The following is a 25,516-nucleotide window of genomic DNA, read 5'->3' as shown; positions in this document are numbered from 1 at the left end:
CGGGGGTGGAAATGGCGCAGCCTGCAAACTTGTTGATGGTGGCGCAGCCCACAGACTTGTTGATGGTCATGGAAGCGTTTGAAAATGATAAATCACCTGTCACGGCCCGCCAGATTAGGACTTGGACCAGCCAAGATCCTCTGCTGTCCCTAGTAAAAAACTGTGTACTGCATGGGAGCTCGGCCAGCATCCCCGTTGAAATGCAAGAGCCAATCAAGCCATTCCAGCGGCGAAAGGACGAGCTGTCCATTCAGGCAGATTGCCTGTTGTGGGGTAACTGCGTAGTGCTACCAAAAAAGGGCAGGGAGACGTTCATCTTGGATCTCCACAGTGCACACCCGGGTATAGTAATGATGAAAGCGATAGCCAGATCTCATGTGTGGTGGCCCAGTATCGACTCTGACTTAGCGTCCTGTGTACGGCAATGCAGCGTATGTACTCAGTTGAGCAACGCGCCCAGAGAGGCACCACTAAGTTTGTGGTCCTGGCCCTCCAGACCATGGTCGAGGATCCATGTCGACTATGCAGGCCCGTTCCTTAGTAAAATGTTCCTGGTGGTGGTGGATGCTTTTTCAAAATGGATTGAACGTGAAATAATGTCGGGAAGCACCGCCACCGACACCATTGAAAGCCTGAGGGCCATCTTTGCCACCCACAGCCTGCCTGACATACTGGTCAGTGACAATGTGCCATGTTTCACCAGTGCCGAATTTAAAGAATTCATGACCCACAATGGGATCAAACATGTCACCTCGGTCCCATTTAAACCAGCCTCCAATGGGCAGGCAGAGCGGGCAGTACAAACAATCAAACTGAGCCTTAAACGAGTCACAGAAGGCTCACTCCAAACCCGCCTGTCCTGAGTACTGCTTAGCTACCGCACGAGACCCCACTCACTCATAGGGGTGCCCCCGGCTGAGCTACTCATGAAAAGGACAGTTAAAACCAGACTCCCGCTGGTTCACCCCAACCTGCATGACCAGGTAGAGAGCAGGCGGCAGCAACAAAATGTAAACGATGGTCGCGCCACTGTGTCACGGGAAATTGATCTGAATGACCCTGTGTATGGGCTAAACTATGGACATGGTCCCAAGTGGATCGCGGGCAAGGTGATAGCTAAATAAGGGAATAGGGTGTTTGTAGTCAAACTAGACAATGGACAAATTTGCAGAAAGCACCTGGACCAAACGAGGCTGCGGTTCACAGACTGCCCTGAACAACCCACAGCAGACACCACCCTTTTCAAACCCACAACACACACCCAAAGGATCAATGACACCACGCCAGCCCAGGAAATTGAACCCATCATGCCCAACAACGCAGCAAGGCCAGGCTCACCCAGCAGCCCTGCAGGGCCAACAACACACCAGCCCAGCGAGGGCACAGCGAACACACCAGAACAGACATTTGTACCGAGGCGGTCCACCAGGGAAAGAAAGGCTCCCGACTGCCTCACCTTGTAAATAGTTTTCACTTTGAGGGGTGGGAGTGATGTTGTGTATCTGTAAAGCATGCACTCCCATGTTCCGCCACCAGGAGGCTCATCCCCTGCAGTCCCAAGGGATCCCAGCATCCCTTGGGAGCACTGTATATAAGCCGGCTCCTAAATCCTGTTCCTCACTCTGGTGTATCTTAATAAAGACTGAGGTCACTGTTACTTTAACCTCCCTGTGTGCAGCCTCATCTGTGTTAGGAGCACAATAGCTACTGTTGGTACTATCACAAGGTTTGCCACCAGAGGGCACAGCAGTGGGAGACTTGTAGGTTACCTGTACAGGTGTGCCTGGCCTAGTATAAATGGCAGGCCACCAGGTGTGATTCTCACTCTGGAGTTAACAAATAAAGGACTATGGTCACTACAGTTCAAGTACAATAAATTGCCTCGTGGAGTCATTATTAGAGCATTCAAGGACACAACAATTACATCTTTAATAATTGATTCCAACATTTTCCCCACTATCGATGTCAGGCTAACCGGTCTATAATTCCCTGTTTTCTCTCCCTCTTTTTTTAAAAAGTGGGGTTATATTAGCTACCCTCCAATCCGTAGGAACCTCTGGAAATGTGTATTGAGACCAAAACTTACAACCGTCGCAAAGAAGAAGTATCCATTCAGTCAGATTGTTTTCTATGGGGTAATCGTGTTGTTATGCCGAAGAAAGGCAGAGAGAAATTTGTACGTGATCTACACAGCACTCATCCCGGTATTGTCATGATCGCCAGGTCTCACTTATGGTGGCTTGGAATTGACTCTGATCTGGAATCATGTGGGTATCAATGCAACACTTGCATGCTGCTAAGCAAAGTACTAGCGGAACCTCCGCTGAGTCTGTGGTCGTGGCCATCCAAACCATGGTCGAGGATCCACATCGACTTTGCGGGTCCTTTCCTGGGTAAGATGTTTTTTGTTGTGGATGCATATTCCAAGTGGATAGAGTGTATAATCATGTCATTCAGTACATCCACAGCTACCATTGAGAGCCTTTGTGTCATGTTTGCTACTCATGGTCTGCCTGACATCATTGTGAGTGACAATGGATCTTGCTTCACAAGTCTGGAGTTTCAAGAGTTCATGAAACTCAATGGTATTAAACATGTGAGGTCGGCACTGTCATGTATCTTACATTATTATATATAACTGTATCCTAACATGCTATACATGACTGTAATAAGATATGACCTGTAACCACCAGCATACCTTACCACCAGGGGAGCACTTGCAAGAGACAGGTATATAAGGACAGGTCTCAGGCAAGTGCAGCATTCCAGAGCTGTGAAATAAAGGTGCAGGTCCAGAGTGACCTTGACTTCACTACATGCCTCATGTGAATCTGTACTGAGGAGACAGGACTTTACAAGCACCATTCAAACCTGCTTCTAATGGTCAATCAGAGCGTGCGGTCCAAACCATCAAGCAGAGTATGCAATGTGTAATTGAGGGTTCACTGCAGACTCGCTTGTCATGCATATTGCTTAGTTACAGGACAAGACCCCACATGCTTACCGGGGTCTCCCCTGTTGAACTATTGTTGAAGAGAGGTCTCAAGACCAAGCTCTCTCTTGTCCATCCTGACGTGAACGATCTTGTTGAAAACAGACGTCGAAATCAGCAGTGGTATCATGATCGTGCTGCTGTGTCACACGACATCTCTGTGAATGATCCTATGTATGTGCTAAATTATGGTCAAGGTCCCAGGTGGGTTGCTGGTACTGTCACGGCCAAGGAGGGTAACAGAGTGTTTATTGTCAGGCTCAAGAATGGGCAAACATGCAGGAAACATGTTGATCAGATAATGCTGCGGCACGTGGATGAACTGGAACATGTTGAGGAAGATACGATCAGTGACTAACCAACCTATATTCAGTCATCAGAGGATTCCGCCGTCATCAATGGATCTGGACTTTCAATCTTTGACATGGTCATTGCCACTCCCATCAGATCAGCTACCTCGGCTCCAGTCATAACTGACTCAGAACGCTCGCCCAGAACTGGAGTTGAACTGAGACGATCAATTCGTGAGCGGAAAGCCCAAGACCGTCTTAACTTGTAAAGAGACTGATACTAAGATCTTGAAGAGGGATGTTGTCATGTATATGTGCTTGGGGTTACTAGCCACCTGGGGGTGCCACTGTCGGAGGTCATTGGGCTGTACACACGTGTGTGCGGGCCAGGTATATAAAGGAAGCCACCATGTAATGTGGGCACTTTGGGCCCGAATAATGTTGAGCCAGGTTTGCACCTGAGTGAGTTTACAGTGTTCAGTCTATCGAGTTATTACATACATAACAATAATCACATATGACAATAAGCAGATCTAATCTGAAATATCTTTTTCTACAGATAGTGGATGGTTCCTTGACAAAGTCATCATTAAGATTGAAGAGAATAACCATGAGTATGAATACATGTTCATTTGCAACAGGTACACCATGAATTAAAAAATTGCCATGAATTGATAAATGTAGCACCAAATTTAAACAATATAACTAATTTGGACAATCTTTGACTTTATTTACTACACATTAATAATTCATTAAACTGACAGGTGGCTAGATGTGAATCGGGAAGATCAAAAAACTGAGAGAGAACTGATAGCAAAAAGTAAGTATAAGAATACATTTTTTCGATCAGCATATATAGTTACTGTTTGGTGAATCATACTGTAAATTCATCATCATAGACAGTCCCTCAAAATCGAGGAAGACTTGCTTCCACTCTAAAAGTGAGTTCTTAGGTGACTGAACAGTCCAATACGAGAATTACAGTTTCTGTCACAGGTGGGACAGACAGTCGTTGAAGGAAAGGGTGGGTGGGAAGACTGGTTTGCCGCACGCTCCTTCTGCTGCCTGAGCTTACTTTCTGCATGCTCTCGGCGACGAGATTCGAGGTGCTCAGCGCCCTCCCGGATGCTCTTCCTCCACTTAGGGCAGTCTTTGGCCAGGGACTCCCAGGTGTCGGTTGGGATGTTGCATTTTATCAAGGAGGTTTTGAGGGTGTCCTTGAAACGTTTCCTCTGCCCATCTGGGGCTCGCTTGCCATGCAGGAGTTCCAAATAGAGCGCTTGCTTTAGGAATCTTGTGTCAGGCATGCGAGCAATGTGATAGCAGGCAATCTCAACTACTCATTACCCAAACAAAAAGGTTAAATATAAGTATTTTGAGATGTATTTAATGTATTTAATAATCACATATGACAATAAGCAGATCTAACAAATGCTAAATAGCAAGTTACACTTGTAAAATGCCAAGCTTCATGAGGAAGGGATCGATGCAAATTTGAACACCAAAAAAGCATTGGAAGAAGAGTTAAGGGAGGTGATCAATGATGAAGTTGAAGGGCTAGGTTTTGAGGAGGTTCTTGATCCTGATTTTCCTATTAAAAGGGGCTTACTGCCTGAGATAATAGTGGTCCTCTTTCAAAATATGGCTGGCCTCCTCATCGGTGTTAATGGGATGTTAAGGCTACCGGTCCCATTTTGAGCCCATTACTGCCCTATTAACGTCAGCTGATAAAAGTAAAAATTGACCCCAGAGAGTCAAGTTGAGATGTAATGCTAGAGGAAGTTGCAGAGGTAGGGTGGAGAAAAGCCATGTAGAGAAATGTCATAAGTGAGAATTTTAAGATCAATGCTTTGGGAGATGGGGAGCCTGTGAAGGTTGGCAAAGACAAGAGTGAAGGATGAGTGGGACTTAGTAGAGGATAGGATGCAGGAGTCATGGAGGAGTTGGAGTTTATGAAGGGTGCAACTCAGCATATTAGCATGGAGAACATTAGAGAAATCTAGTGTGGAGGTGACAGAGACAAGGGTGAGATAGGCAATATTTTGATCTTGGTGATGTCGGATATGAAGCTCAGGGTTGAGCAGTACTTCAAGATTGTAGATTATTGGGTTTAGTCTGAATGGACAGCCAGAGAGAAGAATGTAGTTGGAGGATAGTGAGTGGAATTTCTGATGAGAACTGATCAGGATGGCTTTGGTCTTTCTGGAGGGAAGTGTGGTTCATTAATGATTTGAAATTGGATAGTCAGCACAACAACAGCTAGGAGGTTCAGAGCGATGATAGAGTTGTAAAGCTTGATATCATCAGCATACATATGGAAGTTGGTCTTATGCAGTGGATCATATTACAAGGATGGAACCTTGGGCTATGTCAGAGGAGTCTTTAATGAAAAAAGAAGTGTTGACTATGATGGAACACATGGGAATTAAACTCTGAAAGGATATAGGAGATGAACCATGGAAGAGAAGTGGTGGAAGATGATGGAGCTATTGGCCTCATCACAGATAGCAGAGAAGAGGTATCATAGAGTGAACAGGGAAAGTCTATTTCCTGTGGTTGGGGAGTCAGTGATGAAGGGTCATCAGTTGAAAATGATCACTAAAAGAGTGACGAAAGAAGTTAAGAGAAAATTGTTCGAGCATGGAACACTTTGACACAAGGAATAGCTGAGACAGAGACCATTGCATTTTTAAGGGACATAGAAACATAGAAAATAGGTGCAGGAGCAGGCCATTCAGCCCTTCTAGCCTGCACCGCCATTCAACGAGTTCATGGCTGAACATGAAACTTCAGTACCCACTTCCTGCTTTCACGCCATACCCCTTGATCCCCCGAGTAGTAAGGACTTCATCTAACTCCCTTTTGAATATATTTAGTGAATTGGCCTCAACTACTTCCTGTGGTAGAGAATTCCACAGGTTCACCACTCTCTGGGTGAAGAAGTTTCTCCTTATCTCGGTCCTAAATGGCTTACCCCTTATCCTTAGACTGTGACCCCTGGTTCTGGACTTCCCCAACATTGGGAACATTCTTCCTGCATCCAACCTGTCCAAACCCGTCAGAATTTTAAACGTTTCTATGAGGTCCCCTCTCACTCTTCTGAACTCCAGTGAATACAAGCCCAGTTGATTCAGTCTTTCTTGATAGGTCAGTCCCACCATCCCGGGAATCAGTCTGGTGAATCTTCGCTGCACTCCCTCAACAGCAAGTATGTCCTTCCTCAAGTTAGGAGACCAAAACTGTACACAATACTCCAGGTGTGGCCTCACCAAGGCCCTGTACAACTGTAGCAACACCTCCCTGCCCCTGTACTCAAATCCCCTCGCTATGAAGGCCAACATGCCATTTGCTTTCTTAACCGCCTGCTGTACCTGCATGCCAACCTTCAATGACTGATGTACCATGACACCCAGGTCTCGTTGCACCTTCCCTTTTCCTAATCTGTCACCATTCAGATAATAGTCTGTCTCTCTGTTTTTACCACCAAAGTGGATAACCTCACATTTATCCACATTATACTTCATCTGCCACGCATTTGCCCACTCACCTAACCTATCCAAGTCACTCTGTAGCCTCATAGCATCCTCCTCGCAGCTCACACTGCCACCCAACTTAGTGTCATCCGCAAATTTGGAGATACTACATTTAATCCCCTCGTCTAAATCATTAATGTACAATGTAAACAGCTGGGGCCCCAGCACAGAACCCTGCGGTACCCCACTAGTCACTGCCTGCCATTCCGAAAAGTACCCATTTACTCCTACTCTTTGCTTCCTGTCTGACAACCAGTTCTCAATCCACGTCAGCACACTACCCCCAATCCCATGTGCTTTAACTTTGCACATTAATCTCCTGTGTGGGACCTTGTCGAAAGCCTTCTGAAAGTCCAAATATACCACATCAACTGGTACTCCTTTGTCCACTTTATTGGAAACATCCTCAAAAAATTCCAGAAGATTTGTCAAGCATGATCTCCCTTTTACAAATCCATGCTGACTTGGACCTATCATGTCACCATTTTCCAAATGCGCTGCTATGACATCCTTAATAATTGATTCCATCATTTTACCCACTACTGAGGTCAGGCTGACCGGTCTATAATTCCCTGCTTTCTCTCTCCCTCCTTTTTTAAAAAGTGGGGTTACATTGGCTACCCTCCACTCGATAGGAACTGATCCAGAGTCAATGGAATGTTGGAAAATGACTGTAGATAAACATTTGAAGGAAAGGAAAATATAAGGCTACAGGGAGAATTTATTTCTCCTTCAAGTATTCATCCAAATCTGTTTTGAAGACGACTATTGAATCTGTATCCACCACCTTATCAGGTAGTGCATTCCAAATCTTAACCACTCATTTTTCCTCATGTTGCCTCTGGTTCTTTTGCCAATCACCTTAAATCTGTGCTTACTCATTATCGACCCTTCAGCCATTGGGAACAGTTTCTCTTTATTTACTCTATCTAAATGCTTCATGATTTTAAACGCCGCTATCAAATCACCAGCCTTCTCTGCTCCAAGGAGAACAACCCCAGATTCTTTAGTCTATCTACATAACTGTAGTCCCTCAATTCTGGAACCATTCTCGGAAATCTCTTCAGTACCCTCTCCAAAGCCTTCACGTCCTTCCTAAAGTGTGGTGCCCAGAATTGGACACAGTACTTTAGCTGGGGCTGAACTCGTGTTTTTTTTACAGTTTTAGCATAACCTCCTGGCTTTTGAACTCTAGTTTGTTTATAAAGCCTAGAATTCCATATACTTTATTAACTGCTTTGTTAACCTGTCCTGCCACCTTCAAAGATTTGTGCACAAGCACCCTCAAGTCACTCCGTTCTTGCACCTCCTTTAAAATTGTCCATAGGCGGTCCCTCGAAACGAGGATGACTTGCTCCCATGCTAAAAAAAGGATAAGTTCATAGATGTTTCAATGAAGGACCTAATATTCCAGGTCCTGAACTACATCGTGAAGGGTGGAAGATGCCTGTGCATGGATTTTTTTAACGTGTGGTGGCAGTTGCACACCAGCCACCACACAGGCTTGACAGAGCTAGGTCTTGGTCCAGTGGCAAGGATTACCCAAGACGACTGGGACCTGCTCTGCTGCACAGACCTAGTGTGCACACATATCACAGTGTGGGCTGGCCCGTGCTGCCCCTGGGCCCCTGGCCCCGAACTCACGCCTCTCCCCTGGGCCCCGATCACATCCCTCCACAGTTTCTCTCCGCTCCTTCGCCCCGACCTCGTCGCTCCTGCAGTATCTGCCCACACTCCAAGTGCGTGGTGTGTATGGTCTGGACCTCCTCCTTAGTCTGGCATGTCTTAGATTGGGCACTTAATGCTGTGCATTAGACATTGTGCCATTTGCACTCTGAGGCATCTGCATAGTAATCGATGCAGGCTGAGAAATGGCTGGCCCCATTCCAAGAAAAGTATAATGCCGATTGTTCATAAGCAATAAATGTCAACACTAAAAAACACCTACAATAAAACCCAATTGTCCACAGTCTGAAAAGATGTCTGTTCAGATGGTCACATCACCTGAGAAGAACTCCAGAGTCAATCCAAACTCGCCCAAAGTAAAAGCAGTCTTTTCAATGAAGCGACCTGCAAATTAAAAAATGGCATCCACACCGCTGTGATTAGTTCAGAACAGTTCCACTTTTTCAGAGCGGTGTTTTGGGCGAGCGACATTGTGGGCGAGATGTGTGCGAGGTGGTGAAAGCGACGCTGGGTGATGTACTGGGTGTTATTTTCGGCAAATTTGATCTTTACGACAAAAAAAAGTGGGCGGTCGGTATTATTGAATCTCGGCGTTAATTACGTGCTGAAAGTAACGCTAGGAGATATTATGGGCGTTAGTTTCACCCATTCTGATGATTCCACCCCAAAAAAGTGGGCAGGCAGTATTATTTTTTCCCGGCGTTACATACATGCCGAAAGTAACGCTCGGCGATAAGTGTCCGAAAAATGGGCGTCAGTTTCCATTTTGTGGCTAAATGGGCAATATCTGGGCGTTACACCTCATTTCAGCATTAAAATGGACATTAAGTGGGCGTTATGCATGCCAAAATAATGGAAACTCTAGCCCTTAGACTTAAATGTAGGGGGCATGATAAAGAAATTTGCAGATGATACAAATTTGACCGCGTGGTTGACAGTGAGAAGGAAAGCTCTAGACTGCAGGAAGATATCAATGAACTGGTCAGTTGGGCAGAAAAGTGGCAAATTAAATTCAATCTGGAAAAGTGTGAGGTAATGTATTTTAGGAGGGGCAACACGGGCAAGGGAATACACAATAAATGGGAGGATACTGAGAGGTGTGGAAGAACAGAGGGACCTCGGACTTCGGACCTTGGGAAAAAAAACAGTAAAAGGGAATATTATTTGAATGGGGAGAAATTACAACATGCTGTGGTGCAGAGGGACCTGGGGGTCCTTGTGCATGAATCCCAAAAGATTAATATGCAGGTGCAGCAGGTAATCAGGAAGGCAAATGGAATGTTGGCCTTCATTGCGAAAGGGATGGAGTACAAAAGCAGGGAGGTGTTGCTGCAACTGTATAAGGTCGATGTGGGAATGTACCTCCATTCATAGGCAGTCCCTCGGAATCGAGGAAGACTTGCTTCCACTCCCAAAGTGAGTTCTTTGATGGCTGAACAGCCCGATATGAGAGCCACAGACCCTGTTACAGGTGGGACAGACATTCATCGAGGGAAGGAGTCGGTGGGGCTGGTTTGCCGCGCACTCCTTCCGCTGCCTGCTTGGCCTCTTCATGCTCATTGCGTTGAGACTGGAAGAGCTCAACACCCTCCAGGATGCACTTTCTCCACCTCGGGCGGTCTTCGGCCAGGGTCTCCCAGGTGTCAGTGGTGATGTCGCACTTTACCAGGAAGGCTTTGAGGGTGTCCTTATAATGTTTCCGCTGTCCTCCTTTGGCACGTTTACCATGAAGGAGCTCCGCATAAAACATTTGCTTCGGGAGTCTTGTGTCTGGCATGCGAACTATGTGGCCTGCCCAGCGAAGCTGATGGAGTGTGGTCAGTGCTTCAATACTGGGGATATTAGCCTGGTCAAGGACACTCACGTTGGTGCACCTGTCCTCCCAGGGGATTTGCAGGATCTCACGGAAACATCGTTGGTGATATATCTACAGCGACTTGAAGTGCCTTCTATACATCGTCCATGCCTCAGATCCATACAGGAGGGCGGGTATTACTACAACTCTATAGACCATGAGCTTGGTGGTAGATTTGAGGGCCTGGTCTTCAAACACTAGTTTCCTCAGACGGCCAAAGGCTGCACTGGTGCACTGTAGGTGATGTTGAATCTCCGCATCACTGTCTGCATTTGTTGAGAAAAGGCTCCCGAGATATGGGAAATGGTCCACGTTGTCCAGGGCGGCGCCGTGGATCTTGATGACTGGAAGGCAGTGCTGTGCGGCGATGACAGGCTGGTGAAGGACCTTTGTCTTACGGTGTTAAGCGTGAGGCCCATGCTTTCATATGTCTCAGTGAATACATTGACTATATCCTGGAGTTCAGCCTCAGAATATGCGCAGATGCAGGCATCGTCCGCATACTGCAACTCAACGACAGAGGTTGGGGTGATCTTGGACCTGGCCTGGAGGCGGCGTAGGTTAAACAGTTTCCCACTGGTTCTGTAGTTTAGTTCCACTCCAGCGGGGAGCTTGTTGATTGTGAGATGGAGCATGGCAGCGAGGAAGATTGAGAAGAGGGTTGGAGCGATGACACAGCCCTGTTTGACCCCGGTCCGGAAGTGAATTGGGTCTGTAATGGATCCGTTGGTAAGGACCACGGCCTTACCTAGAATGTACCTAGACTATACCTGAACCATCTTCTCTTTAAAGGCTTCCCATTGCTCCACTACATTTCTACCTGCCCGTATTGGACTTCAATTTACCCAGGCCAGATCCCTCCACAATTCACTGATATTATCCCTCCTCCAGTTAAGTATTTTTATTCTGCATTGCTCCTTATACTTCATTGTTTTTGCACCTCTCAGTAATTTCTTTGCAAATCTGCTCCTCTGTTGTGTAATAGCTCCTTTATTGTTTCTCAACTCCAACCAAATCGATTCTGTCTTTATCCCTCAGGGGCATTAGCCCGAATTTGGTCCCGTCGGGAGCCATTTTTGGCTCCGTTGTGTGGGCGGCTGTGGGAGCGGCAGTCGGCAGCCGGGAGCAGGTGGAAGCGGGACTCAGCGGCTGACGTCACGACTGTGTGTCAGTTGGAGGCCTCTCCACTCAGGGATCAGGGCGAGATTTCGTTTTTTTTTGTAGTTTCCTTGATCCGACGTGTAATTGTTTCGTGGCCCTTGGAGACTGATTGGGGAACTGAGCATGTGCATAAAAGGAGAGCACTTTATTCCACCTGTGAGTGTGAGAGGGGAGAGGAGAGAGTTGGAGGTTAGAGGGCAGAGAGGTGGCATTACAGGGGACAGAGTTGGAGGTTAGAGAGCAGAGAGGTGGCATTGGAGGAGTGCCACCCCTGAGATGACATGGTCATCAGTTACATTGCAGTACATTGTGTGACACAATTAATGAATCAACTTGGATGTACAAAATGTGACATGCTGAACACATTTCAGTTACTCATAATAATTTTCCCTTCGCCATTGGGCTTCTCAATGAAGGACTTTCACTAAGGTCTAACCAAAAAGCCTCCATCAGCTTAGATACATTCCAGTTGGTTTTATGACATCCAATTTAAACATCACCATCAGCAATAAACTAATGCAACATGCACCTAACTTTTTTCCAGCAGTCCCACTCATATCGTGCAGCATCTGCCCGGTTTCCGTGATGTGATGGCATCTAGCACTCCCTCCCACCCATTCTCCATGCTGCCCGACTGCCATCAGATCACCAGCCTCCCGTTCTCCGTGCTGCCTGACTGCCGTCCACCTTTCCCTCCCTCCCACCCGATCTCACTGCTGGCCGAATGCCGTCCACCTCTCCCTCCCTCCCACCTGATCTCACTGCTGGCTGAATGCCGTCCACCTTTCCCTCCCTCCCACCCGATCTCACTGCTGGCTGAATGCCGTCCAGGTCAGACCTGCTTTTCCCGAGCTGTCCTTCTGGCGGGCAGCATAACTGATGAAAATGGCACTTTTCCAACATCCGGCATGGGTGGGCGGCACGATCTGACATCGGCAGAACCCTTCCCCACCAATCTTCCGCTGGGCGGAACCTCAACGACAGTTGGGCGGTTCCGGACATTTGCGGCAGGACCTCGGCGGATGTGGGTGGAACATTGACCAATTTCGGCCCCATTCTCTCTTTCTAGCACAGTAATATTTTCCTTAATCAAAATGGTAACCCTTCCTCCTTTTTTCCCATCCCTATCTTTCCTGAATGCCATGTACCCAGGAATATTAAGCATCCAATCCTCCCCTTTTTTGAGCCAGGTCTCAGTTATCTCCATTACATCAAATTCCCATGTGGCTATTTGTACCTGCAGCTCACCAACCATTTTAACCACAGTTCGTGCATTTACACACATTTAGGGGCCGAAATTGCCACTCTCCTCAAGGCCTGTTACCACCGCAAATAGGCGGCCACACTGCGGCGTGGAATGGCCACCGGCCTTTCATGAAATGGCTGCTGATAACCCTCTCGAGTTTTCCCGGTGGTGATCCGATCCCTCCCACCGCTCTGCTGCTAGCAATCAATGCTAAGCCCATCATCACCATGTGCACCGCCGATCTACGCCCCCCCCCACCTCCCACCCCGACGATGACATTCCCCTCTTAAAATCTTTGGCTTGCCCGGCAGTGTCAAAACCAGTTTCTTCCCATGTCAGCCTGACATTTATGCCCCTGGGTTCAGCCTGCTGCCAACAGGCAGCCTGGCAACCCCTCTTGGGTGCCAGGCTGCTGGCTTGGCCAAAACCCTCCCTGGTGGTCCAGTGAGCCGAAGTTGTAAAATCGCGGAGGATCTCCCCTTTAAGTGAAGGGGAGAGCCGTGGTGATGCAGCGCCATGATGATGTCATCGCGGCGGTCACTCCGCACCACCCTCAACTTCCGCCCCTGAGATGTTGCCAACGCCCTGTATCCGCCCAAGTGCTGCCACCACCCCCATTAAGAGCGACTTCCGGATTCAAGGTAAAAAAAACAACCAAAAGCAGAATGTCACTCAAGAGGCAAAAAACAATCAAATATGGTGCGTGCAACCCGTTTTGGGCGGGGAGCAATTTCTACCCCACGCACTCCAAACCTAACTTAGACCTCTTTGTACTTTCTATGATTCCACTTAATTCTGTATTATTTCTAACTCTGATTGTCTCTCCCAGTTCTCTGTGCACCTTGTTTCTGCTTTTTAATACTACATTCTGGTGCCCTACCCCCTGGCGAATTAGTTTAAACCCACCCCCACAGCACTACTTAAACTGACTGCGAGGATATTGGTCCCAGCTCTGTTCAGGTGCAACCCGTCAATCTTGAACAGGCCTCTCCTGCCACAGAACTGGCCCAATGTCCCAGGAATCTGAAGCCCTCCTTCCTGCACCGTGTCTCTAGCTACACATTAACATGCTATATCCTCCTATTTCTACTCTCACTGACACGTGGCACTGGGACTAATCCGCAGATTACTACCTTTGAGGTCCTGCTCTTTAACTTCCTCTATAGCTCCATAAGCTCTGACTGCAGGATCTCAACTCTCTTCCTCCCTATGTCATTGGATCCAAAATGGACTATGACTTCTTCCTCTTCCCCTTTTCCCTGCAGAATGTTCTGCACCCTCTCCATGATTTCCTTTACCCTGGCACCAGGGAGGCAACATACCATACAACTCTCATGTCGGTGGCAGCAGAACTGCTTGTCTGTCCCCCTGACTATTGAATCCCCAATTACTACTGCGTTCCTACACTTTTTCTGCATCCTCATGTGCAGTCGTTTGCCTCATGGTGCCAGGCTTTAGACTGCACTCCTTTGAGGTGTCATCACTCTCACTACTATTCAATGCTGAATATCAGTTTGAGAGTGCTACAGTGCCAGAGGATTCCTGCACTGCCTACTTCTGAACTCTATCTGTCTGTGGGGTGACAAAGCAATTGTTGTGTTCAGAATAAATCCACAGAACTGTGTTGTAAGCTCAAACTGTTGTGACCTTGGTCTCTGTATTCAGACTTCAGAGTGGAGAAGCAGCACGGTGAATCACCTTTTATACCTGCTTGCCCCAGGGTGCACAGGTGACCCTTAGGTCTCCCACAGGTGTGCTCCCTAGTGGCAAGTCTTACATATTGGTGAGGTTTACATACATACATAACATCACTCCCCCCGCAAAAGTCTTATGTACAAGTTATTTGCAAGTTGAGGCAATCTGGCACCCCGCGTCCCCGGATCGATCGCTTGAGTTGAAGTCCTGACGTGGTGGGTTCATCCTCTTTGTTGACAGCGAGGTCGGTTGTGTTAGTGGGTCGCTGGGGGCCAGGTCCTTTCACAGTGGTCTGGTTATCTGTAGTTCGCAGTTTGGTCTGGTTCAAATGCTTTCTGCGTCTGCCCAGTACCTAGTTTCACAATCAAATGCTCTATTTTCATCATACACACTCCATTCCCCCCCTTTGGCTAATACAGTGCTAGCGGCCCATCTGGGGCCCTGAACATGGTCTACATCATTTATTCTGATGTAGCGTGAAGGAGCCGTGTGCTCATGGTACATTCTCTGCTGATAGCATACGGAAGGCTCGATTCTGAGTGATTCTGTCTGGTGACTGCATAGCACCCGGGTAGCTGGGTCTATAGGGAGTCTACCGTGACATGTGTGGTGCTTGGCTTTGTGATTTGGGCTGCCCGCTCCGGACTATTGTCACTGACTCTAAGGTCTGGCAAGCCCAGGATGGCCAATATGGCCTTGGGACTTTCAGTAGTGGTGGGAGGCCTCGTGGTCTCCGTGGATCCTGGGCCATGGTATGCAGACACCGGACCACCGACTGTGTGTAGCCTCCCTGCCTTTCTTTACAACGTTGCAGGGTTGCCCCATAGGAGGCAATCAGATGGGATGAGCATTTCATCTTTACGATGGATAAGCTGTAACATCCCGTCTAGCGGTTCACCATTGGCAGGCAGTAACGTGGAATCCTGGTTGGTCCAGGTCCTAAACTGGGGGGCCGTTACAGTTGACCCCTCACTTTCTAACACTTCCATGACAACGAGTAGGTCTGCCGGCTGCGCCATTTCCACCCCGATGGTGGGCAACCGTAGCCAACTGAGGGCATTAACGCCGTTCTCAGTGCCTGGCCCGTGACGGATCATGTTTCAGTGCACAGACAGTGTTAGACATTCTCAAAACAACGCATCGGTTATAATGCCTCTGCTCCCCCAAAACTGCGGGATGGGCAGCTTGTCTGACTCGAGCAAGTATTGGGACACTCTTTGGTACGTCTCTTTTGTCCCGTGAACCCAAGCTACAGCCTTGGTTAACTTATTGGATACATGTACAACCGGTTGGGCTTGCCCGCTACTTTGGCTTGCTGTACAACATGCCCGACCCGTGTGATAACACATCACTTGTTACAAGTACATTGTCAGATACATATACAACCGGTTGGTGTTCACCCACTACTTTGGCTTGTTGTAAGATCCCTCCGACCCCATATGATAGTACATCATTGGCCGCGAAAGAACGGGTTACATAGTGCAAACAACTTATTCGAACGTACTGGGTTCCTGGTCTTCTCAGCGGCCATCCCTTTACCTTTGCCCCAAACCCAGTTGTCTTGTTTGCTGGGCAACATATGCCCCTGTTCTGTTTCGGCGCCATCCCGTGGTCTGGACGCTCTCTCATCCCGTGGTCTGGACGCACTCTCGTCCCGTGGTCTGGATGCACTCTCGTCTGTGTCCGTGATGCCGACTGTCGCGATCTTCCTCCCCAGGGATTTTGCCTCTGACGTCGGGAAGATGCATTCGGATCATTCCGGCCAGAGTCCCACTCCGCATGGTCGACCTGGAGCATCTTCCATCATTGCAAAGAGGTCGTCGGCTTTGGGTGGTGGGTATTGCGCCTGTACCGCTGCTCGGTTGATCTTTACCGCCTCGTGGTCGTGATGAGCAGCCTGTGCCTCGGGGATCTGCAAATGGATCTGCACTTCGATGCCTGGTTCAGCTGAAGGTGGGCGTTTGCTCAGCCTTTGAGCAGGGGAGACGTCGTTCGCTGGAGAAGGTATGCAGAGGTCTTCCCAGTTCCATCGAATCTTCCCCATCCACCTTCTACCAAGCAGCGATGGTCCATCACCTGAAACAATCCACAGTGGTAAATCGTGCACTGCTCCCTCATGGGATACTCTTATGTCCGCACTACCAATAACTGGTATCAGTTCCTTGGTGTAGGTGCGCAGCTTTGCCTGAATCGGGATCAGCTTGGGTCGCTGTGCTTTGTTGCTCCACAGCCTCTCGAATGCCTTCTGGCTCATAACTGATGAGTCGCCTCCGTGTCTAATTCCATGGAGACTGGAGTGCCATTGACTTCAACTTTTAACATTATCGAAGGGCTTTTGGTGGTGAAGGTGTATATCCCATATATTTCCTCTTCATCCTCAGGTTGAGTTGCCTCTCCTGCTCGTTAAGCGTGATCCTCGCTGGATTGGTCGTCCTCTCCTGACTCTGCCACGTGATGAGTCACAAGTCGTTTCCACATTCGCTGGAGGTACCTCATTGGTCCACAACCCTTGCACACATAGGGCTTGAATCGACATTGATGAGCTCTATGACTGTCCCCGCAGCGCCAACATGGTGCTAATGGATATGCATTCACGCCCCACGGTGAACTGTGAGTCACTCTAGGCCTAGGTCTGGCCTCTATGGTCATGTGGGCCCTGCCCTTTACAGTTCTGCCTGCTGAAAACATTATTTTATGCACAGTACTTGCCGATGAGCTTCGATTCTGTGAAGATATCTGTTTCATGTTATCGCTCGTGGATATGAAGGCTTGGGCTATCATGATGGCCTTGCTCAGATCTAGATATTCGGCAGACAGCAGTTTGCGAAGAATGACCTCGTGGCCGATTCCAAGCATGAAAAAGTCCCGCAACATTTCCCCCAAGGATCCTGCAAATTCGCACTGTCCGCAAGGCGTCTTAGGTCGGCGACAAAACTCGCCACATTCTAGCCCTCGGAGCGATGGTGCATGTAAAAGCGATACCTGGCCATTAAGATGCTCTCCTTCGGCTTGAGGTGTACCCGAACCAGCGTACACAGCTCTGTGTAAGACTTGTCCGTTGGTTTGACCGGTGCCAGCAGATTTTTGAGGAGGCCATATATCGAAGACCCACAAACGGTGAGGAGAATCGCCCTGTGCTTGATCACCGTCTCAACCTTGTTCAGTTCATTGGGCACAAAGTACTGGTCGAGGCACTCAACGTAGGCCTCCCAATCATCACTCTCAACAAATCTCTCAAGAATACCAACGGCAGCCATTACCGCATGAAAGTTCGTGATCCGTTACTCGCCGCCAATTTGTTGTGTTCAGAATAAATCCACAGGACTGTATTGTAAGCTCAAACTGTTGTGACCTTAGTCTCTTTGTTCAGACTCCAGAGTGGAGAAACAGCATGGTGAATCACCTTTTATACCTCCTTGCCCCAGGGTGCACAGGTGACCCTCAGGTCTCCCACAGGTGTGCCCTCTAGTGGCAAGTCTTACATATTGGTGAGGTTTACATACATGCATACAGCAATAGTCAAGGACCACTGGGGATGGTCCCCGTCCATTGAGAAAATCATAGGTCGGTGGGGGGCTCGGAGCGCGACAGCAAGAATGGAGGGAGAGATCACGGTGCCAGGGACGGGGGGGGGGGGGGGGCGGTGTGTGGTGGTTGTGGGCAAATCATAGGGGGCGATTGCGTGGGGCAAGATCACAGTGGTGGGGGGGTCCAAGAGATCACTTGGAGGAGAGACAGGATCACAGGAAGGAGAGATCGATAACAGGGCGGAGAGATCAGATCACGGAGTGGAGGGGAGGGAAGAGATCGCCGCAGGTTTACTTGAGGGGCCAGGAATTAAGCTCTCCTGCTTCCCCTGGAAAGCACTTACCTACTGGATCTGGCTGCTCCTGTCTTGTTTTAGCTGCCATGTTTCCTGAGCCCTCGAAACCCAGCCCACAGCTGTCAAATTTAAAAGCCTGCTAAAATCTGAGGAATGCAGCCTCATTAATGTATTAAAATCACTGACCCATCTCTCCAGAGTGGGTTACACATCCGACTCCAAACCTACACCAGTTAAACCGGGAGTAGGTACGTTCACGGTGAGTTGGGGTCCGGTTTAAATTTTTCCAATTTCACCCCCCCAACTCTCTCCTGCCCATCATTGGGAAATTAAAATTCCCCCTAATATCTCTGCTATACCTTAATCCTCCACAATTAAACTCTCTCCTTAATTCCGAGTGATCATACCTTCTCCCTTTGAACCATCCCACTACATTTTTTTATATTTCTCACGATTATCTTTCATATTGTTAGCCATAATTTTATCATATGCCCCCATTTTAAGTTTCAAATTAGTTTTGATCTGTCCATTTATCCACAGACCTCTATCTGTTGATCATTGATGTACCCCCTTTTTCACTATATAGGAATATATTTATCTTGTATTATATCCATCTCATATTTGAAGATTTCCCACTTCTCATTCATCAACCCATTTTTTAACTTATCTGGTAAATTAGTTAGGGCCAGATCTCGCTTTTCATTCCTTTTACAATCCCGCACACCTACCTTTACTCTACATTATCTTTTTCTATTTTATCTTGATCTGAACTATATTGTAGTCAATATTTCCCTACTATTCTCTTAATCTTGCATCAGTTATTTGCCCCATTTCGTTTCCAAAAACAAAATTAAGAAATGCTTGTTTGGCTCGAAGCATTCTGATCTAGAAAGTAATCTTTGACACATTTTTAAAAGCTTTCACTACTTTGACTCCCAATATTATTACCCTGCTATTTTTACTTATCTGTATTGTAAAACATTGTAATGAGAAAGCAGATGCTCTCAACATTAAAAACAAACAGAGTGGGGCTCTCTGCAAGTATATCCGAGTATTTGAGAGAACTCCTTTGTGGCTGACCTCAGTGTGACCTGCACCGATGATCAATGCACAGTATACCACAGCAACCCACAGACACCTGTCTGAGGCGTGTTGCTGCAATATAATGATATCGGTTAATACATGGCAATGTAAAGTTCAATCCTATTTGCAACCAGATATTTGTCCCACTTTTCTTTGAAGGAATTAATTGAAACAGCAGAAACTGCTTTTGCTGGGTCTAGTCCCACTCCTCTGCAAAAACTTCAACTCTGCTTGAGGCTTATTCATTTAAAATCTGTATTTTTTAGTCCTGCATTCAAAAACCAAGTCAAATTGCTTATTTCTATTATATCATTTATGCCCCTCAGCAAGTCTAAAATTATGTCCTTTCTCAATCCTGTTTCAACGAATACAACATCAGTTTATCTCGTAATTTAAAGCCCTGCGTCCCAGACCATTCTTGTCATTCTTCTTTGAACCTCTCCAACATGCTAATGTCCTTTTCAAATATTATTATTTACCTTAAACAACTTACCGAGCACAAAAAAAGATGGTTGTAGTTGTTGAAGGCCAATCATCTCAGACCCAGGAAATCGCTATCAGAGGTTCACAGGGCAATGTCCTAGACCCAACCATCTTCAGCTGCTTCATCAATGACCTTCCCTCCATCAAACAGTCAGAAGTGGGGATGTACGCTTATGATTGCACAGTGTCCAGTTCCATTCACAGCTCCTCAGATAATGAAGCAGTCCATGCCCGCATGCAGCAAGACCTGTACAACATTCAGGCTTGGACTGATAAGTAACAAGTAACATTCATGCCACACAAGTGCCAGGTAATGACCATCTCCAACAAGCGAGAGTCTAACCACCTTCCCTTGACATCCAATGGCATTACCATCATTGAAAACCTTATCATCAACATCCTGGGGGGTCACCATTGACCAGAAACTTAACTGGACCAGCCACATATATACTGTGCGACAAGAGTGGGTCAGGTGCTGGGTATTTTGCGATGATTGACTGATCTCCTGACTCTCCAAAGCCTTTCCACCATCTACTCGGCCAAAGTCTAGAGTGTGATGGAATACTCTCCACTTACCTGGATGAGTGCAGCTCCAACAGCACTCAAGAATCTTGACACTATCCAGGACAAGGCAGCCTGCTTGATTGACAATCCACCACCTTAAACATTCACTCCTTCCACCACCAGCGCACTGTAGCTGCAGTGTGTACCATCTACAAGATGCACTGCAGCAACTTGCCAAGGCTTCTTCGACAGCATCTCCCAAACCCGTGATTTCTACCACCTAGAAGGTCAAGGGCAGCAGGCACATGGGAACCTCACCACCTCCAAGTTCCCTTCCAAGTCACAGACTTAGATTCATAGAAATTTACGGCACAGAAGGAGACCATTCAACCCATCATGTCTGTGCTCGCCAAAAGAGCTATGCAGCCTAATCCCACTTTCCACATCTTGGTCTGAAGCCCTGTAAATTACAGCACTTCAAGTGCACATCCAAGTATTTTTAAATGCGTTGAGTGTTTCTGCCTCTACCACCCTTTCAGGCAGTTAGTTCCAGACCCCCACCACTCTCTGGATGAAAACATTTCTCCTCAACAACCCTCTAATCCTTCTACCAATTACTTTAAATCTATGCTTGATTGGCACCCCGTTTCACCACCTTCACTCCCTCCAACACCAGTGCACTGTGGCTGCAGTGTGTACCATCTACAAGATGCACTGCATCAATTTGCCAAGGCTTATTCGAGTGGGGCGATTGCGTCATTCACCCTGATGTCACACCCGGCTATTTTGGACTGGAGACACTGCTGTAGTATATGACTGAGACCAGAGAGTTAAAATGGAATGGCTAGACTGAAGCCTCCACAGGGTGTCCTTCCCACCCCACAACCCACCCATCCCATACGCGCCCAAAATTAACATCGGCCCTTTAGTGTTGGTTATGAAAATCCAAACAAACCACGGCAACCTTTGAATTATATAAAGCTGGCTGTATCTGTTTGTAGAAAGAAGCTAAATCAATTGGAACAGATAAGGTAAATTAACTGTCTCCTGTAGTCAGAAAAGATTACAAGAAAAAAAAGGACTACTTATCCATAAAAGAGTACCTTAGCGTTATATTGCAGCACATTTAATGGTTTTCCACTCGAAAATTTGATAAAAAGACTTTCTACCACAGCTATCTAACTCTTACAACAACAACTTGTATTTATATAGCGCCTTTAATATAGTAAAATGTCCCAAGGCACTTCACAGGATTGTTATAAGACAAACATTTAACACCGAACTCCATAGATGACCAAAAGCTTGGTCAAAGAGGTAGGTTTTAAGGAGCATCTTAAAGGAGGAAAGAGAGGTAGAGAGGCGGTGTGTTTTAGGGAGGGAGTTTCAGAGCTTAGGGCCTAGGCAGCTGAAGGCACGGCCACCAGTGGTTGAGCGATTATAATCAGGGATGCTCAAGAGGGCAGAATTTGAGGAGAACAGATAGCTTGGTGGGGGAGTTGTGGAGCTGGAGGAGATTACAGAGATAGGGAGGGGCAAGGCCATAGAGGGATTTGTAAACAAGGATGAGATTTTGAAATCAAAGCATTGCTTAACTGGGGGCCAATGAAGGTCAGCGAGCACAGGGGTGATGGGTGAACGGGACTTGGTGCAAGTTAGGACACGGGCAGTCGAGTTTCAGATGACCTCAAGTTTATGTAGGATAGAATGTGGGAGGCCAGTTGGCATAGTCAAGTCTAGAGGTAACAAAGGCATGGATGAGGGTTTCAGCAGCAGATGAGCTGAGGCAGGTGTGGAGATGGGTAATGCTATGAAGGTGGAAATAGGCAGTCTTAGTTATGTCGCGGATATGTGGTCGGAAGCTCATTTCAGGGTCAAATATAACACCAAGATTGTGAACAAGACTGCGAGACAGATGCTAGGGAAAGGAAAGAACTCGGTGACTTGGGAACAGAGTTTGTGGCTTTGGTCTTCCCAGTATTTAATTGGAGATGTCAGACAAGCAGTCTGTCAATTTACAGACCAAGGATGGGTCGAGAGAAGTGCTGGTGAGGTAGAGCTGAATGTTATCAACATACATTTGGAAACTGACACCGTATTTTTGGATGATATCGCCAAGGAGCACCATATAGATGAGAAATAGGAAGGGGGCCAAGGATAGATCCTTCGGGGACCCCAGAGGTAAAGATGTGGGAGTGGGAAGAGAAGCCATTGCAGGTGATTTTCTGGCTACGAATGAATAGATAAGAATGAAACTAGGCGAGTGCAGTCCCACCCAGCTGGACAATGGTGCAGGGGCGTTGGAGGAGGATGGAGTGGTAAACCATACCAAAAGCTGCAGACAGGTCGAGTAGGATGAGGAGGGATAGTTTACCTTTGTCACAATTACAAAAATGTAATTTGTGACATTGATGAGAACCGTTTCGGTACTGTGGCAGGGGTGGAAACCGGATTGGAGGGATTCAAACATGTAGCTCTGGGAAAAATGTGCACGGATTTGAAAGGTGCAACACGTTCAAAGACTTTGGAGAAAAAAAGGAGGTTGGAGTTGTGGCGGTACCTTGAGAGGATGTGGGGTCAAATGTTGTTTTTTTGAGGAGAGGGGTGATGCCGGCAGATGTGAAGGAGAGGGGAACAATCCCTGAAGAGAGCGAACCATTAACAATGCTAGCTAACATGAGAGCCAGAAAAGGAAGTAGGGTGGTCAACAGTTTAGTGGGAATAGGGTCAAGGGAGCAGGGAGTGGGTCTCATGGACAAGATGAGCATGGATAGGTCAAGAGGGGAGATTGAAGAAAAACTGAAGAAAGATGCAAGTTCAGGGCTAGGACAGGGGGGAACCTTAGAGGAAGTTTGGCCCAGAGAGCTAGAAGAAGGAAGGGAAATGGCAGAGGCAGCTGAACGGATGATTTCAATCGTAAAAACAAAGAGGTCCATGAGCTCCTCGCACTTGTTGTTGGAGCTGAGCATGGAAGAGACAGGGTTGAGGGGATTAAGAAGACTGTTAGCAGTAAAGAATAGTAGCCAGGGATTATCTTCACATTCCAAACTGATTCTGGAATAGTGAGCAGTTTTGGCAGACGAGATTAGGACCCGATAATGCTTTATGTGGTCCAACCAGATCTGGCAGTGAATGGCTGCCATATCCGTTCATAACTGCGTCCCTTGGACTTGAGGGAGCGAAGATGAGGGCTGTACCAGGGGGATTGGCCAGGGTGTGAGAGAGTAATGATTTTAACAGGGACTAGGGCATCAAAGGTGGAGGTGAGAGTGTGGTTGAGCAAATCAGTAGCTGCAGAAATGTCTTGGTGAATGGAGGGCCAAAGGCTGGACAGTTGGGATTTCATAAGTGCAATTGTAAGAGAGTTTGAAGAAAGCTTTTTCCAGGGGTAGACACAGAAGGAAGAAGGTTGGGGAAGCGGGATGTGGGTGCAGAGTGATACGGGAAAGTGGTCAGAGATGGCCTTATCTGCAATTGACACGGTGCTAATAGCGAGGCTACGAGAGATGGCAAAGTCAAGGGGGTGGCTGTGAATATGGGTTGGGTATTTCACATGGAGGGAGAGATTAAGGGAGGATAGGAGGTTAGTGAACTCAGGAGAGAGGGCACAATGAATTAAGATGGAGGTTGAAATCACCGAGGATCAGAAATCGCTTGGTGCAGAGGCTAAGGGAGGAAATCAGTGGAGATATCTAGCTGATAAAATTTTTATCGTACTTGGGTGGGCGGTAGAGAATGAGAATATTCAATGAGAGGTGAGAGGGGTGGAACAAGGTGAAATGATCAAAGAAAGAGAAAGTGTCGGAGGAGTAGCGGGACAGACCAAGGTGTGATTTGGTGATGAGAGCCACACCGCCACCACGACGGACTGGGCGGGGCAAGTGGAGGAAGGAATAACCAGGCGGGGAGGCTTCATTTCAGTGTAATGTGTCATCACCCCTCAGCCAAGTTTCATCAGGGCTCATGGATGGCAAAGGCCTTGTTCCCATGTGAGCAGACATTCTACAGGGAGATGGGAGACGATCGGTGATCGCTGATCCACTGCCAGCAGCCAAAGGGTCAGCGCATGGAGAAGTGAGTTGGATGGAGAGGAGATTAGCAAGATTAGCCCTCCGTGGGTGAGCTGGATGGCAAGGTCCGTGAGAGAGTAGGATGTGATAGTTGGGGTTGTTAACCATGAGAAGTCAGCAACGAGTTCCATGGTGGGCCCTATGGAGGATGCCAAGAGAAGCACAGAGGGAAGCTGTAAGCTTATCTAAGAGGGAGTCAAGCCTTGGACAGTGACAGAGGAAGGTCGGAAAGTAATGAAGGGTTGGGGTAGGAATTTAGGAGGGCAGAGTATCGGAGAGAGGAGAAATGAAAGACAGCATGACGACCGTAGGGAGGGAGGGATAGAGGGAAAAGAAAAAAGGGTAGAAAGAAGTAGAAATAGAAGTGAATGGCTCAGGTCCAATGCAGCAGTAAAAATGCACATGCAAATGGAGACAGGGAAAAACTCAAGTTACATAGGCCTGGTTATATAGCATGTATAGGAATGCACATTTCCTCGTAGTAACAGGGAATAGGTTAGTGACAGTAGTAGAGAGTCCAGAGTTAAAGTGAGAGGTCCCGTGGAGGGAAAAAATTGACATGAGTAGGATGGAGTCAGCGTAGAGCATTGATAAACTGTTGTCCAAGTTCAGAGATAGGTGTAGCAGGCGAAAAGTCCAGAAGCTATTTGAAGGGTAGAGAATTGGAGGATGGAGGTGATTGCTGTGGTGATGAGAATCAGTTGCGTTGGAGAAGGATGATGGCGAAGTTGGAGGTCACCGGAGATCAGAAGCAGCAGAGAAAATGCAAAACCACATAAACCAGCGACGAACAAAGCAAAAAAACCAGGAGATCGAATCACCCAGCTCAGCAGAGAAACAGCCACAGTGGGGAAGATAAGTTTTTTTTTCGCAGCAAATTTTTGACAAAGCAAATCAGTCTTACAGTGTAATATAGTGTAGTACAAAGCAGAAACATAGGGCCCAAGTTTCGGGCCGCGCCTAGAACGGCGCAGCCCCGACCTGGATGCCCGTTTTTCGTGCCACAAAGTGCGCCTAAAAAAAACTTCCAGATTCTCCGGCTCCCTGCTGGTCCTCTGGCCCTCGGCGCGGCACAGCGCGAGCTGTAGGGGACGGAGC

The 25,516-nt window shown here is 47.4% G+C and overlaps 1 protein-coding gene across 1 annotated transcript in view; it reads left to right on the top strand.

Annotated features, from left to right (window-relative positions):
* The window catches only part of LOC139267383 (lipoxygenase homology domain-containing protein 1-like), a 496,361-nt gene that overhangs the window by 403,644 nt on the left and 67,201 nt on the right, over positions 1–25,516 (top strand). The window contains exons 35-36 of the mRNA XM_070885678.1: positions 3,842–3,923; positions 4,047–4,102. Coding sequence (XP_070741779.1) covers positions 3,842–3,923; positions 4,047–4,102 — 138 coding nt within the window. The remainder of the gene's footprint in view (positions 1–3,841; positions 3,924–4,046; positions 4,103–25,516) is intronic.

Source organism: Pristiophorus japonicus, chromosome 1, assembly GCF_044704955.1.
Source record: "Pristiophorus japonicus isolate sPriJap1 chromosome 1, sPriJap1.hap1, whole genome shotgun sequence".
Lineage (NCBI taxonomy): Eukaryota > Metazoa > Chordata > Chondrichthyes > Pristiophoridae > Pristiophorus > Pristiophorus japonicus.
Note: the sequence above shows the minus strand (reverse complement) of the source record. Positions and strands in the feature narration are given on the sequence as shown.